Source organism: Actinia tenebrosa, unplaced genomic scaffold (assembly GCF_029948245.1).
Source record: "Actinia tenebrosa isolate PJP-AT-01 unplaced genomic scaffold, QUT_ActTen_1.0 PGA_scaffold0__85_contigs__length_37466705, whole genome shotgun sequence".
Lineage (NCBI taxonomy): Eukaryota > Metazoa > Cnidaria > Anthozoa > Actiniaria > Actiniidae > Actinia > Actinia tenebrosa.
Window position 1 is genome coordinate 36138131 of NW_028292569.1, and position 13970 is coordinate 36152100.

Consider the following 13970-nt stretch of genomic DNA (forward strand, 5'->3'; position numbering starts at 1 on the left):
CTTGTTCTCTTTGACCACTCATTTTCTACATCCGTCTGACTGTGCGTTTCTTGTAAAAATGTGACTCCATTGTGACTATCATGTTCGATTAGCCAATTGTTGATCTTTCTGTTCTCTTTGTATTCCCTTAGGTCAAGCACGTTTAAAGATATAATAGGAAAATGGAACTCCTCCATTGTCCATGATAGTCGAAAAAATGACATTAAGTTCGCAGGAAAATGCACAAAAAGATAAAAAAAAAAAAAAAAAAAAAAAAAATTAAAACGAAACTTATATGCATCTGTTTAGGGCTGTCTATTAGCCAAAAGCCGGTCATCAGCTCTCTGCCTTTTTGCTAGTTTATCGTAGAATGTTAGATGAATGTTGTTAATATATATGATACATCTATCAAATATTTTCGAGTCTAGAATCGAAGGTCTTAATTTTTTACTAACTTAAATTATCAGTTCTTCACCTACTTGCTACTCTTTTCCTCTAACATATAATTTGTCTGGCATGGATTTACTGAATGATACCGGTATCTTGTTTTGTTTGGCTTTCTTTAATGTCGGCATCAATCTTCTTCTTCTTTCGACGATCTCTCGAGGTAAATCAGTGAACATGTGATACTCAGTTCCTTTCAGGTTTTTTTCCTTTGGAGAGAATTCTTTCAACATCTTTATATCTCATGAACCTTGCCAGGATTGATCTCGGTTTCGGACCTCTGAATTTTCCCGTTCTATGCACTCTTTGAATCTCAATTTCATCGTAGTCAAACAAGTCAATCTCGTAGGAAGGTTCTCGGTATGACTTCTGTATCTTCATCCGCCTCTTCGTCAATATTAAGAAATCGAATGTTCTCTCGTCTTGAGTAGGCTTCCAAATACAGGTCTTTCGTTTCTAGATTATCCATGCGTTGATCGTAATTCTTTAGTTCTGCCTTTAATTGATCGTATTCTTCGTTATGGTGCTTCATCTTGCCATTCGATCCCACAAAATTTCCTATGACTATTTGGGATGCCACGCTATTATCCGTAAACTCTTTAGATTTTTTTAGCTCCTCGATGTCTTTTAAGGCGGTTTTTTGGGATTCCTCCACAGTTGACAACCTTTCTTCGAGTTTACTGATTGAAGTTTCTATTCTTTTGACTGTCTCGTTGATGAGATCGATTTTTGAGACCTTCACTAGTATCGTTTCGAGTTTATCTTTGAGCTCCTCGGCCATGTTGAGAGCTGTCATAACTTCGTCCTCTTCTCCTTTGTCACTTTTAGTCTTTTTAGTTAGAGGAGATTTGTCCTCTGATGAAGAGGTTGAAGATCTATCTAATCTGGTTCTTCTTTTGACGTTTTGTTGTAAGATTTCCGCCATTCACCTTATTGAACTGTAAATTTTCGCAGAGAGCTGAAAGACACACGACTTCACTCTATCATAGCTCGTACCCAGTCAAGGAAAGGTTTTTGATAACTGCATGAAAATTACAGATGTAATCGCAAGTTCTTAGGGATGGACCGATAGATAATTGATGGGGTGGGATTTGCAGAAATTTATCTTTAAGGAACTTTTTTTGTAGCAATCCCTGCAAGCATTTTTTTGTGTTTGCTCGAAATTTGTTTTGGATTTATGCCCCCTCCCCCCCCCTCCAACCCTGGATTTTTTCGAGATTTTTTTCAATAGTGTTATTTGACCCTGAGTTAGGAACTGCTAGCGCGCACACGCCGGTCTTTTCGATGGCTACCATGCATTTGCTTGGTTTTCAGCTGAGAAATAATTTGGTAACCCTCATTTATTATAAGGATGGGGTATATTCTGACAAAATTTCAGAAATACGTACGTCCTTGTACTATTTCATCTCGTAAATTAAATAAATAAGAAAAAAGGGATTAATAGACTTCAGCTTTAAATGATGTGCGGCACACGGACCTCTGGCATCCAGGGTACACACTAACCGGAAGACCCCAGATTCTAGGTCGTCAGATATGCGCATGCTCAACATTCTGACTTCCGGTATAAATTAAAACCGTCTTTTTTTCTTCAAAAGAAAAACAATCAAGCTTATTTATGCATTGTTTATGGAACAGTTTATTTGTCTGTGAATAACATTCCTAAAAATAAGCAATTTAGCAAGACCCTCTGATGTGCACGGTATAGTATTCAAATTTCAACCGTTGACTGTAAAATCAACAGATGATTATGCAAAAAATTTAAACCAATCAATTACACACTTCGAGCACATCAATTACATGTTTCATATAAAAGCAACTGCAACTGTTTCGTTTCTAATTACATCATTAGTTTAATGTTCTGTTTTTTTTTTGCGTGTGTTTGTTCTACAACCATTGCGTCACTTATACGAGACAGCGTTACCTCGTAAACATTTCTTTGCGTTAAAGAAACGTCAATTGCGATATCATTGCGTAATCGATACCGAGATTGCTTTACTAGTAACGCCATGTGTATTCGTTGCGTTGCATGTATACGTTCCTGCATCAGATGTTTGAACTCCAATTATTTCAAGTCTAGATTGAAGAGCACCTGCTATCTGAAGTGGTGCATCCTCAATTTTCGTTTGTGTAACCTAAAAAAAAAACAAAAATGAAAAAGAGGATAATCACTCTGTACCGAAAACTTCCTTAGACCCCTTCCAAAGGACATTTACCACTACCCTTTGCTTTTCGAACTTCAGTCCTGGGTTTGATTTTCAGTCTCCTGCCAATCATGCAAAGGGGGCGGGGTTAAGCAAATTACCGATACAGGTATGTCGTGGGTAATTTGCATAAGCCCCACCCCATTCCCGTTGTAGGAAATGTCACTATATGAGATGTCACTCAAAAACTCTATCGCTGGCCACGTTGCATGCAAGAGCGGAGTGATGTCCGATCGTTTCAATTTCTCTATGCCAGATTAAGTATATAGGACCCTCTTCCAACCCTTCATTGGATAGTTATTAGCTTAAGTATATAGGACCCTCTTCCAACCCTTCATTGGATAGTTATTAGCTTAAGTATATAGGACCCTCTTGCAACCCTTCATTGGATAGTTATTAGCTTAAGTATATAGGACCCTCTTCCAACCCTTCATTGGATAGTTATTAGCTTAAGTATATAGGACCCTCTTGCAACCCTTCATTGGATAGTTATTAGCTTAAGTATATAGGACCCTCTTCCAACCCTTCATTGGATAGTTATTAGCTTAAGTATATAGGACCCTCTTCCTACCCTTCATTGGATAGTTATTAGCTTAAGTATATAGGACCCTCTTCCTACCCTTCATTGGATAGTTATTAGCTTAAGTATATAGGACCCTCTTCTTACCCTTCATTGGATAGTTATTAGCTTAAGTATATAGGACCCTCTTGCAACCCTTCATTGGATAGTTATTAGCTTAAGTATATAGGACCCTCTTCCAACCCTTCATTGGATAGTTATTAGCTTAAGTATATAGGACCCTCTTCCAACCCTTCATTGGATAGTTATTAGCTTAAGTATATAGGACCCTCTTCCTACCCTTCATTGGATAGTTATTAGCTTAAGTATATAGGACCCTCTTGCAACCCTTCATTGGATAGTTATTAGCTTAAGTATATAGGACCCTCTTCCTACCCTTCATTGGATAGTTATTAGCTTAAGTATATAGGACCCTCTTGCAACCCTTCATTGGATAGTTATTAGCTTAAGTATATAGGACCCTCTTCCTACCCTGCATTGGATAGTTATTAGCTTAAGTATATAGGACCCTCTTCCTACCCTTCATTGGATAGTTATTAGCTTAAGTATATAGGACCCTCTTCTTACCCTTCATTGGATAGTTATTAGCTTAAGTATATAGGACCCTCTTCCTACCCTTCATTGGATAGTTAGTTGTGTTAACCAACCTTTAAGCGTTGTGTCGTTTGAAGAGCTTGGGAGTTTTTAGTCCATGAGATCACAGGTACCGGCATAGCAATCACTTGGCAATCAATAGTCACGTTGTCTCCTACATGATACGCATGCTGCTTTGTGTAGTTACCGCTGATAAGGTGTTGAACATCCATCAGTGGAACAGGCTGCGAAAAAAGAGGTCGATGAAATGTTATGTAATGTTATATGTAATATATAAACATTGTTATGATTTAGACTGGTGGAAATCTCTTTTTTGGAACATTCCTTCAGTAACTTTAGATACGATAAGGACTATTTTGGCACTGATTTACATCACTGGACAAAATGTGCACAAAAATGAATTTAATAAGGAAACCATTTGTTCGCAAAGACAGAGCTTTGCTGTTGCTCCAAAATGGAATAATGTAATAGAATTTCTCAAAAAAAATCTTTATTTCAGTAGACAATAATGCAACTAGTTTTTCGAGTGGCCGTTTGGTCTAGTTACGTTCTCACCGAAATATCGAATACTTACATTCAACTTTGAGTGTGTGCTTGACGCTGGCCAAGAATTTATTATTAAGTACGACACAAACAAAGTCGCCTGCGTCACCATATGCTACTGACTTGATAACCAGACCACCGTCCTGACGTACTGTCAGCTTTGCGTCATCAATGGTTTGGGTTGCACCTGTACGATAGGTTCGATATCAGTGTCAGTGATAAAGCCGTGAATAAATACCATATCAGTGATCGAAGTTATACGATATCACTTCACGGTAAACTTGAAACTGTGAGTTTTGTTATTGTATCAATCCTGGATGTGCAATAAACAATGTATTACATTTTAAGAGCCTGATATATCCAAATCGAAAGAGGTACGGTTAAAAATTTAAACATTTTAAACGTGGTTCAAGCATGGTTGACCTTGGTAGCTCGTTACATTCAATGAAACAAAAAATCATCCAAGGTACTGAGCCATGTTTCAGTGCTACCAATGCCCAACCAAGTTAATCAGATCGATTGGTCTTTTTTAAAAAATAGAAAAAATAGAAATGTACCGCCATCCTCCCTATAAAGCTGCCCAAGAAATCCGAGTACGTATACGCGAGGCATATTTGTAAATTAACCATTAGTGTTATTCACTTTCTTACCGTTTGCTTGCTTAATGGCTATCACTCGGCTTCCTAGTTGCCATTTGACTATAGCTAAGGCTTGTGCTTTATGCTGGCAAGGTAATACAGTCGTGGCGCCAAACATGGCTGTCAGGGTAACAGGCTTGCTGTAGATTTGTGGTGGATCTGCAAGCATCAGAAAACCACTGGTTAAATATGTTAACCAAGTGTCCTATATCATGACCGACTTTCTTTGTGTGAGGCTTTTACGGACGCTGGCTTCGATATTATGACGATAGATTTTGACATAGTACGACCACGTATTATTGTTGCTGTCAATAAAACACTTCTGCCAACAAGCTGAAGTCAGTCAGTCCCAAAGGACGCCCTTATCATGTGCATGATATTATAGACTAATCATAAGAACGATAAAACTAGTCCAGAGAAAGACGTTAAACGTAAAGAGCCACAAGTTTAGACTCTAAATAAAGATGAATCACATACAAGTACATTTTTTTTACAATACCTGGATCACAAAGCCTGAAGTCTTTAACCGATACTTTGAATCCTGCTGGGCAGGTACACCTGTAACTACCGAGTGTGTTAACACAGCCGTTCTGCCACTGGCACAGCCGTTTGTCTTTGTACTTCTCACACTCGTTGATATCTAAAGAAAACTCAAAATATTAGAAGCAAAATAAGGAAACAAAATGGCATCAACTCTTTTTTCGGAATGTCTTTCGCCAGGCATTATCTTGTGGTCTACACGAAGACTACAGCCGGCGCCAGAATAACAGGAATAAGATTTTCTGTGGTCCCAGTAGAATTTCATTCTAATCTTGTCTTTATTGTGGTATTGGCAATGAGCTCACGCAAGCCAATTTGTGTCAACGGCGCTGCGAGAGTATAAGAGGGGCGAGCACACGCATTTTGGCGCGAAAACTCCCACCCATTCCCACAGGTATCCCATGATGTAATGAAAATGATGTAATAGATGTAATGGAATCACTTGGGGGTAACTTCCTAGGTTTAGTTTAGATGCTGCGGACCAGAAAAGAAGCCCACAACCACGCAAAGCGGGCTGTTGTGGTATCAACTTACCAGTATCACAGTTATCTCCGTCGTATCCAGAGTTTAAACAAACTGCAAAATTAAAGAGGATCAAGTCACCACAAGCGATTAATATTTACTTCGTAGTGTATTAACATCGTGGCATACTATCTCGAAAACATCGCAAATTCAGGTCAAAACAAGTAAAACAGCCAACGTCCGAGATATGCTTTACTGTTACTAGAGTGATTTTACTTGGCCGTGTAAACGAAGTTATATAATTATTGAATAACAGTCAAAGTATAACAAAAGAAAACAATGCAATTCGTGTCTACTATTGTGTATTACGTTGGCTATTCTTTCACGGGAGGGAAAAAAAAAATCACTGTAATATGCTAAATCAGTGCTCCTTAAGGCTACGTGACAGAAGATAAATCTGATTTAGCACGTGCCCTTGTACTGAAACCGTTGTGCGCGGCATATAGTGAAACATATCACAGCATATCTCGGAAGTGAGCTATTCAAATTTGATGCCGTATTCGCTGTAAAGGGCCGACTTTTATGGGTATCCTGTGTACGCTAGAAGTGCGCATGTCAAGTACATTACCTGGTGTTCCTCTCATATAGTAGCTCGTAGAAGGATTATATCCTCCTGTACCAAAGACTGTGACAGTGATTTGTCCAGACCAAGGTCTGTTTGCTCGTGGTATGACGCATGTCTTTCGCTTCATTGCCCCGTGACCGCTGCACTTAAGTACCGCACCGTTGAACTTGGCTACGATGCTTCCATAGCCATCTTGTTCCGTCATGAACGTGACGTCACTCGTCTTCAGGACGTTTCCGTTGAACGATAATTGATTATTTGGCAGACGAAAGAGCCCGCGCCCAACGTCCAGCCCAATGACGGTGATTCTACTAACTTTGCAGTAACTTTTGAACTGGTTTTTGAGCTGTGACCTTGCAATAGACTGTAGGGAACAAAACATGATAAATCAACTAGTGTTCGTAGGGTTTGCAGGGCAATATATCAGCTTAGTATAATATCATTATTAATCTATGTTAGATTGTAGTACTAGAACTTATATGTTTGGCTCATTTTTAACATAAGTGCATAAAGTCATATCTATTTTCATAGAGATGATGTCATCATGAACCAGTGACGTCTGCATATTATCGCGCTTCAAAAAGTATACCAGGAAAACTCATCACATTCAGACCTGATTCTTTTTGGATATCTTGATTCAAGAAATAAATATAATGCAATAGAACTAGATTACCTGACATTCGGCTCTTCTCATTCCTTCTAGCCCAGTGTTAATCGTTGACTGCCAGAACGCACACGTTGACCCGAGAAAACCACACAATAACAATATAAGGATTCGTTTCACCATCATACTGAAATAGAACGATGCTCGAATAAGTAGACCAAAATCTACTAGGAAGTGGAAAGAATTACACAAACGAAAAAAAGTGAAAAAAGTGAAAAAAAAGTAACACTGTAAAAGTGACGCTGAAACATTACTGGACCAGTCTAGAAGCATGCAGTATTTTCTAGTCCAATAGAGCTGCATGTACTAAGCTCTTACCTTTTTCTTTCGTAGAGTTGCTCCAAATATCACTGAAAAACTTGTTCGCTTTACTTTCTTTTCCACTTAGAATGGTTAGCTGTCGTTTGCTTATGTCCTACGAGAACTGGAGTCCTTTTATAGCCACGACGAAGGAAACGGAAAACCCTGTTATAGGATACCGAGCGAAGAATTTTCGCACGTTGTCGTTGTTTTACGTGACCTTTTAAAATCCGGGCTCGTCATCCTGTTGAAACTCGCTTTAACATGTTACATCGACAAGAAGCGTGCGACAAGTTGTCATAGAAACGAAAAATATTGTCTTGCACGAAATAAATACCTTCTGAAACACAAGACAAGCATTTGAAGGCACTGGATGACTACGTACTTATGACTGACAAAGAAAGTTGCCCAAGTTAACAATAATTGACGATTATTATTTGTGATTCTTCATCTGTAACATCATCCTGGCATTGACACCGGAACATGACTTATCCAATTACCAAACGGTAAACGTTAGCAAATCTGAGGTCAAGGACAGGAAGAGCTAGTTTTCACGTATCCACTGATACAAAATGACAAGTAAGCATGGACAGGCATTTTCCTTACGCGCGGGATTTTACTAGGATTGAGTATCCTTGCGTAATATTAGCCAATGAAACTAAAATGCAGTGTAAATGCGAGAAAATGAAGCGGAACTGAGCTGCAGTCTTGAATGTTTTTCTCCAAGTTCTCTGGTTTTCCCTCCCTCTACAAAACCTAACAAGCTCAATTTCACTTCAATCTGTAAGATGAGTTGCCTGACATTGTTAAGAGCTCGTTAAAACTTTGAATGTTGAGCAAACAACTAAAATACTAACTACCGGCATTCATGGTTGAAGGACTTTATTGACTGTTATTATGCTGCATATTGCTCATTACGCCGCGTCGATTCGAACGCAGTTGACAATTGATCGAGTAATGTTTGTACGTGTTAGTATTTTGCCAGACCAAATATTAATAGCCTGCAAAACGGCCCTTCAGGTCACAGGTAGCCCAAGCTGTTTTCTATATAATGTGTCAGGCTGGAAAATTACTGTGGTTTCAAATTGTGTATTACACAGCTTGCTCAGTTAGGTGGGAATCACGTTTTCTTAGATAATGCTATGGAGAACTAGTCAAACCAGAACTAACGATACTGAATTAAAATGTTCAGTTGGACTATGATTTCCAGTTTGTCCTGATGTCTTTGAGGCTTTTGTTTTGGGCCAGACATTGAGGAACAAGTCAAACTAGAATATATCGTGCTAAAAATATCATGCTGATAATCACAAGTATTCAGTTCAACAGTTCTAGTCTGACCTGTGTGACCTATATTCTTGTCGGATGCATTCATTCGTATTTAAATGTGTTTTCTAATGAAATTAAGGCAAAGTTAGGCTCGATTTGAGTAGCAGCGAATAGTCTGCGATAGCCGCTGTTCTCATCCCCCCCCCCCCCCCACCCTACCCTCCCTATGGTAGGTATATATAGGTAAGTATTCCACTGCTCAGGCCGTCAGTGTGACAGGTGCACGGTGAGTTGTGACAGGGCTGCCACGGTTACCGCGATTTTATGTGCCAGGCCCCTCTCATCCAACCGAACAAGCCTAACGCCAAGCTTAATCTACTATTCTCACTGCGTGTCACAAAGGAATTTAGCATCCCCCCATTTATGGACATTGGAGTTTGCGCAGTGTGGGTGTAATGCTTTGCGACCCCTCCATATATAAGCGCAACACCCAGATCCTTGAATCTTTCCGTCGGAAGCTGCCTAAGGAGAGAGTAGAAGATTCACCCCACCCACCTCCCCTGGTGGCGGTTGACGACGCCGCATCGCATGCTTTTCGCATGCTCATTGCCAGCAGTCGCGGTCACCTTCCATATCTTAATTCCCGTGACTCGGTAATGAGTATGCAGTGAGGATAAAATACTAGGGATGAGTTTAAATACATACAATCAAACAATCAGCCTTTTTCATTAATCCAGGCATCACAGTAACTAGCTATGACGGCTCGGTAGTGTATTTGTAGCCTTCTTTGCAGACATCTTTGCAAGAAAATTTTTTTTGTAGGTCGGTGGTTTTTGAAACAACTTTTATTGCTTTTCTTCATACTTCATACACGTTCCCCCTCCCCTCCCCCCTAGGTTTTAAAAATACTTTAAATAATTGCCAGAACTCATCAGTGATAATTCATATTTCTTATGAAAGTTCGTTGTTGTCCGTTAACTTTCAATGCCGGGCTGTGATTGGTCAGATGGATATATATACAGTATGGGAGATCGCGAGCGTATATACGTATAAATGTATAATTTACTGAGGAGCCATTTTACTTGTACACCATCCACTGTCATATTTCAGTGTACTCGTGTTATAATTCGTTATACGTGACCATCAGTATTGAGTTAATTTACTTGCTGTTTATTCAGCCATGCAGCTAATCACAACTGTCCAGCTATGTACGATGTACTCGGCCATACTTTGCCGGCCTTGCCTATAATTTTGTCATCATCATTGTTCTTCATCACCGCAGTTCAAAAATTACGTCGTGAAATAACCAAAATTAAAGATAATTGCTAAATTAAAATGACGAGCTTCCGAGAACAATATTTTCGAGGGGTAATTTTTCATCCGCCCAACTTTGGACATCGCAATAAAGTGCTCAAACAATGTATCCTGTTTAACAAATAGATTTGCAGCCGATCTTGTAGCTGGATTTCCACTTTAAATCTGTGCCGCGTGTCATTCACACACGATACACTCTCATCACCGACGAATCCTCATCACTCAAGTCTTCTCGTCGCGTTCTATTCTCCCTTCGTTGCTTTTTCGCTTTTCTTTTCTTCTTCTTCTTCTGGCGTATAAACTCGGCAATTTCTTGATAAACACGCGTGCCTAGTATAGCCGCGAAAAAAAAGTTCATGGCTGCTTGCCACTTGCCAATCTCAGAGAGCCTAGCTTCTCCCAAGCGACAAGACAACGGCTCAGCGTGTCCCAACATCATGTATGTGAATATTAATATCGTACCAAATAATGCTTTGATCAAGGTTTTCCTCTTCCAAATGATCTCAGCCAAACAGTATATCAAGGACAGACACCCAGCACAAATCCAGAGCCTCACCTCCTCCCCCTCAGAGCATATAACTGGACCATTTTGTTTAATACTGTCTATAAGCTTTAATAGAGCAGTCCACAAGCTAACCACGAACACAGCGAAGATTCCAGTGGGTGCCCAGGAGATGTCATCTTCCTCCTCCTCATCACTCGCATCTCCCGATTGGAATTCTCTTCTGTCGTTCATATCAACATCTATTACAGCTGCTCTCTTGGACTTGCTATAAATTTCTGCATCCATAAAGTCGTAGGCAGACCTGGGACCTCCATGGTCGTTTCCCTGAAAACTTTCAAAGCTTCTGTTGAACGATAAATTCTCAATACCCCTCGAGGGCCCCGCTTTGTTCCTGTTCTGTGACCAACGAGGAGGTAAACTCCGTTGGCGCCTTGCTTGTCGTTTTGGTGCGGCCGCTAAGTCACCGTTAACTTTCCTAAAGACACGTGGAGCTGAGTGGACGTGGGCAATAGTCACGTGATTGTCTTCGGTGATTGACTGAGAGTCACTACTTCGAGTGCGATGTCCCTGAACAGCGGTTAGTTGAGGATCCATCTTGACATGCCTGTGTGTCTGACTGACATGAGTGTTTGGTGTTGGCCGTGAGTTGAGAGATGTGGTCGTGTCTGGAATGTGGCTGTTCACTCCTGGTGTGCTATTCTTGATATTTTTCTGTTCTATAACTTCTTCGTTTTCGGTCCTTTTGGGTTTTTTATTCTCATCCAATGAGATTGTCTTAGGCTGTGTCGTGGTGGTAGACTCTATAATTGATTGAAGGCGCTCTGTAACATAAACATGTATATAGAATCAGTAATGACATTTATTAAAGGTAGAGATTAGTCGGCCCCTAGACCATAGATGATTAATCTCTTGCTATGACCAGCAAACGCAAAGTTTCACTAGTGTCCTTGAAGATTAATCATCCATAGTCACTTCTTTCCATGCGGGATGCATTTTGATAAAACTACGATATACACGCGGAAAGAGAGAAAACCTGCCTGATAATCTAACGTAGTAAGAAATGCAAATACACGCTAACCAGGTTTAGGTTTGCAGTTGCCTCATTGTGGACTTCTTTAAGCTGTTCCACCAATTCTCTCGGGCATGCACAGAACATGCTTTACCATTACGTGGCTCACTTGGATTATTTTGTTCTAGACTGTCAGAAAGAATCCTACAACAATCTCACACAAAATAATTTAAACACTAAAAACGGGTCACAAATCCAAGGCCCTTTATTAAAACTAGCATTAATCGAAACTGCCACCATGGTTTTGACACGAGCTCGAGGAAGACGATAACCTAGTGTTGACATGAAGTATGTCTTGATGTTAGATTACTGAAAGAACGATACTTGCCGGCGTTCTAAGTACGTTTTGACAAGGCTGACAACTGGGACGTAGCAACTTGATGGAGCGAGAAAAAATTACAGAATTTCACCTAAATGGACCACGAAACTTCCTCTTGGTCGATGGCATCAAGATCCGTTAAATTTAGCGAGAATTAATGGGACAAAGAACCATTGTTAGCCGTGAAAAAAAGCGAAATATCGATCCCCTGCTGGTTGGGAGAATTCCTATTTTCGATAAGAGAAGAGGTGCGTTTCGTTTTATGGTAGTTATTCATGTTGTAACATGATAAATTATTTTTTCGAAACGAATAATTAAATAAACAAGATAGATTAAATGATCACCTCAACTCAGTTTTTGATTCAATTAATTCCTAAAAGCGTAATTCCTAAATATGAATTTATGTTGAATAATGATTTCTCGAACGTTGGACAATAAAAAGGAGGTTAAAAGGGATCGTACTTAGTTACAAAATACTGGTTGCATGAATATTGAAAATATCAAATGAAAAAGTTCCGATCGTGTATGATAAAACGCCGCTTCCGTTAAGGCGCTAAAAGCCCTCATAATTGGGACGACAACAAATCTATATTTTAAAATGTTCCAAATGGATTGCTCGAGATGTTTTGTATTTCTTTTTGTTTTTATTTCCTTTTGTTGTGAAGTTTTAGCAAAGTTTTTTTAAAGATTATTAACCATTCAGTATTTAGATAATTTATGAGCTTGACGACTGGATGTTTATGTTAGAAAAGAAATTACTTTAAGTTGGGTTTTGTTACCTTCATTTTTCGCTTCAAGGTCCTCAGAATTGTTTTCCGTTATGTCAGAGATGTGAGTTCCTGAATCCGAGTCGGCCATGTTCTTGGAAATTTTGGTGTCATTTATTCTGAGTACTCTCCATCAACGTACAGTAACCAAGTCTGTAAGAATACGCAGTTTACCACAAACAAATGATTGCAACATCAACCGGAATTACGTAAAAACAAAACAGATATCCCAAAGTACACACAAGGACTGAACACGTTAGAGACTCCCTCAAAACCGTTTGAACCAATTACACTCGAGAATTAGCCGCAGACCGTACTTTGCGGTTTTCCTCTATCCATAATTTATCTATTGGCTTAGCGCTAGCTAATATATCAAAGTTGTCCGTGTTGTACATCATGGAAACAAACTTGAAGTTTCCTTAAAGCAATAAAGCGTCATTTCTAAATGAGATCAGCTAAATACTTAGGGACAAAACAACACGCAATCTTTGCTGCTAATGATTAGATGACTGTCGTGGGATTAATTAGCAGGGAGCACAGGTTTTGCTAAAGGAAAATAAGATCATATCGTTAGTTGTTTTTGGGAAAATTACAGAGCAACTCGCCGACAATAAAACTAATGAATAAGCTACGTGTTATGATGGATTACTTATCGTTTGACCGATTAATTGGTGCGGTAAAAATTGAGTTAGTTTTGCAGAGTTTTTAAAAGAAAGGAAATGAAATGACAGGATACGTTTGCGTGGTTAAAATGAAAACTGTCGATATTTATAGATATACACGCCTATCGGAGGGTGAGAGAACAATAATAATAGTTATTATTTAAGATATATTAATATGTCGTATCCATTTTCACCTTTTTTCGTATATTGATGAGAACACGAAGAACATTTTACGTGATTACATATAGTCTTTCAATGGTTTTACTTTTTCATAAATACGTAAATATTGCGGATTGAATCATATCTGTTCAAAACTCAAGTGACTAGCGGGCACTGCGTAGGCTTATCTCAAAGGATTTTTTCGAATACTGAAGTGGGTAGATAAATTTTAATTAGACTAAGCTTATTTATCGGAATATATATGAGATTTTGAAAAAAAAATTAAAAGAAAAAAAAGAAAAAAAAGTCAACTCGTAAACTTTATTTGCGACGGCATAT

At 39.1% G+C, this 13970-nt stretch overlaps 3 protein-coding genes across 3 annotated transcripts; all 3 read right to left on the minus strand.

Moving 5' to 3' along the window:
- Positions 1-287: 287 nt before the first annotated feature.
- On the minus strand, positions 288-1585 carry LOC148914185 (uncharacterized). The gene has a single exon (XM_089026086.1). The coding sequence runs from the start codon at positions 1346-1348 to the stop codon at positions 761-763; it is 588 nt and encodes a 195-aa protein (XP_088882212.1). The 5' UTR covers positions 1349-1585; the 3' UTR covers positions 288-760.
- A 458-nt stretch (positions 1586-2043) lies between these two features.
- On the minus strand, positions 2044-7748 carry LOC116287883 (uncharacterized). Its single transcript, XM_089025602.1, has 9 exons — positions 7589-7748; positions 7280-7397; positions 6610-6970; positions 6054-6095; positions 5479-5619; positions 4992-5138; positions 4373-4528; positions 3852-4021; positions 2044-2555 (listed from the first exon to the last, which is right to left on the minus strand). The coding sequence occupies exons 2-9, from the start codon at positions 7394-7396 to the stop codon at positions 2388-2390; spliced, it is 1302 nt and encodes a 433-aa protein (XP_088881728.1). The 5' UTR covers position 7397; positions 7589-7748; the 3' UTR covers positions 2044-2387.
- Positions 7749-9661: 1913 nt separating this feature from the next.
- On the minus strand, positions 9662-13187 carry LOC116287866 (uncharacterized). The gene is made up of 2 exons (XM_031694574.2): positions 12823-13187; positions 9662-11476 (listed from the first exon to the last, which is right to left on the minus strand). Exons 1-2 carry the CDS (start codon positions 12899-12901, stop codon positions 10332-10334), a joined length of 1224 nt encoding a protein of 407 aa, XP_031550434.2. The 5' UTR covers positions 12902-13187; the 3' UTR covers positions 9662-10331.
- Between the last annotated feature and the right edge of the window lie 783 nt (positions 13188-13970).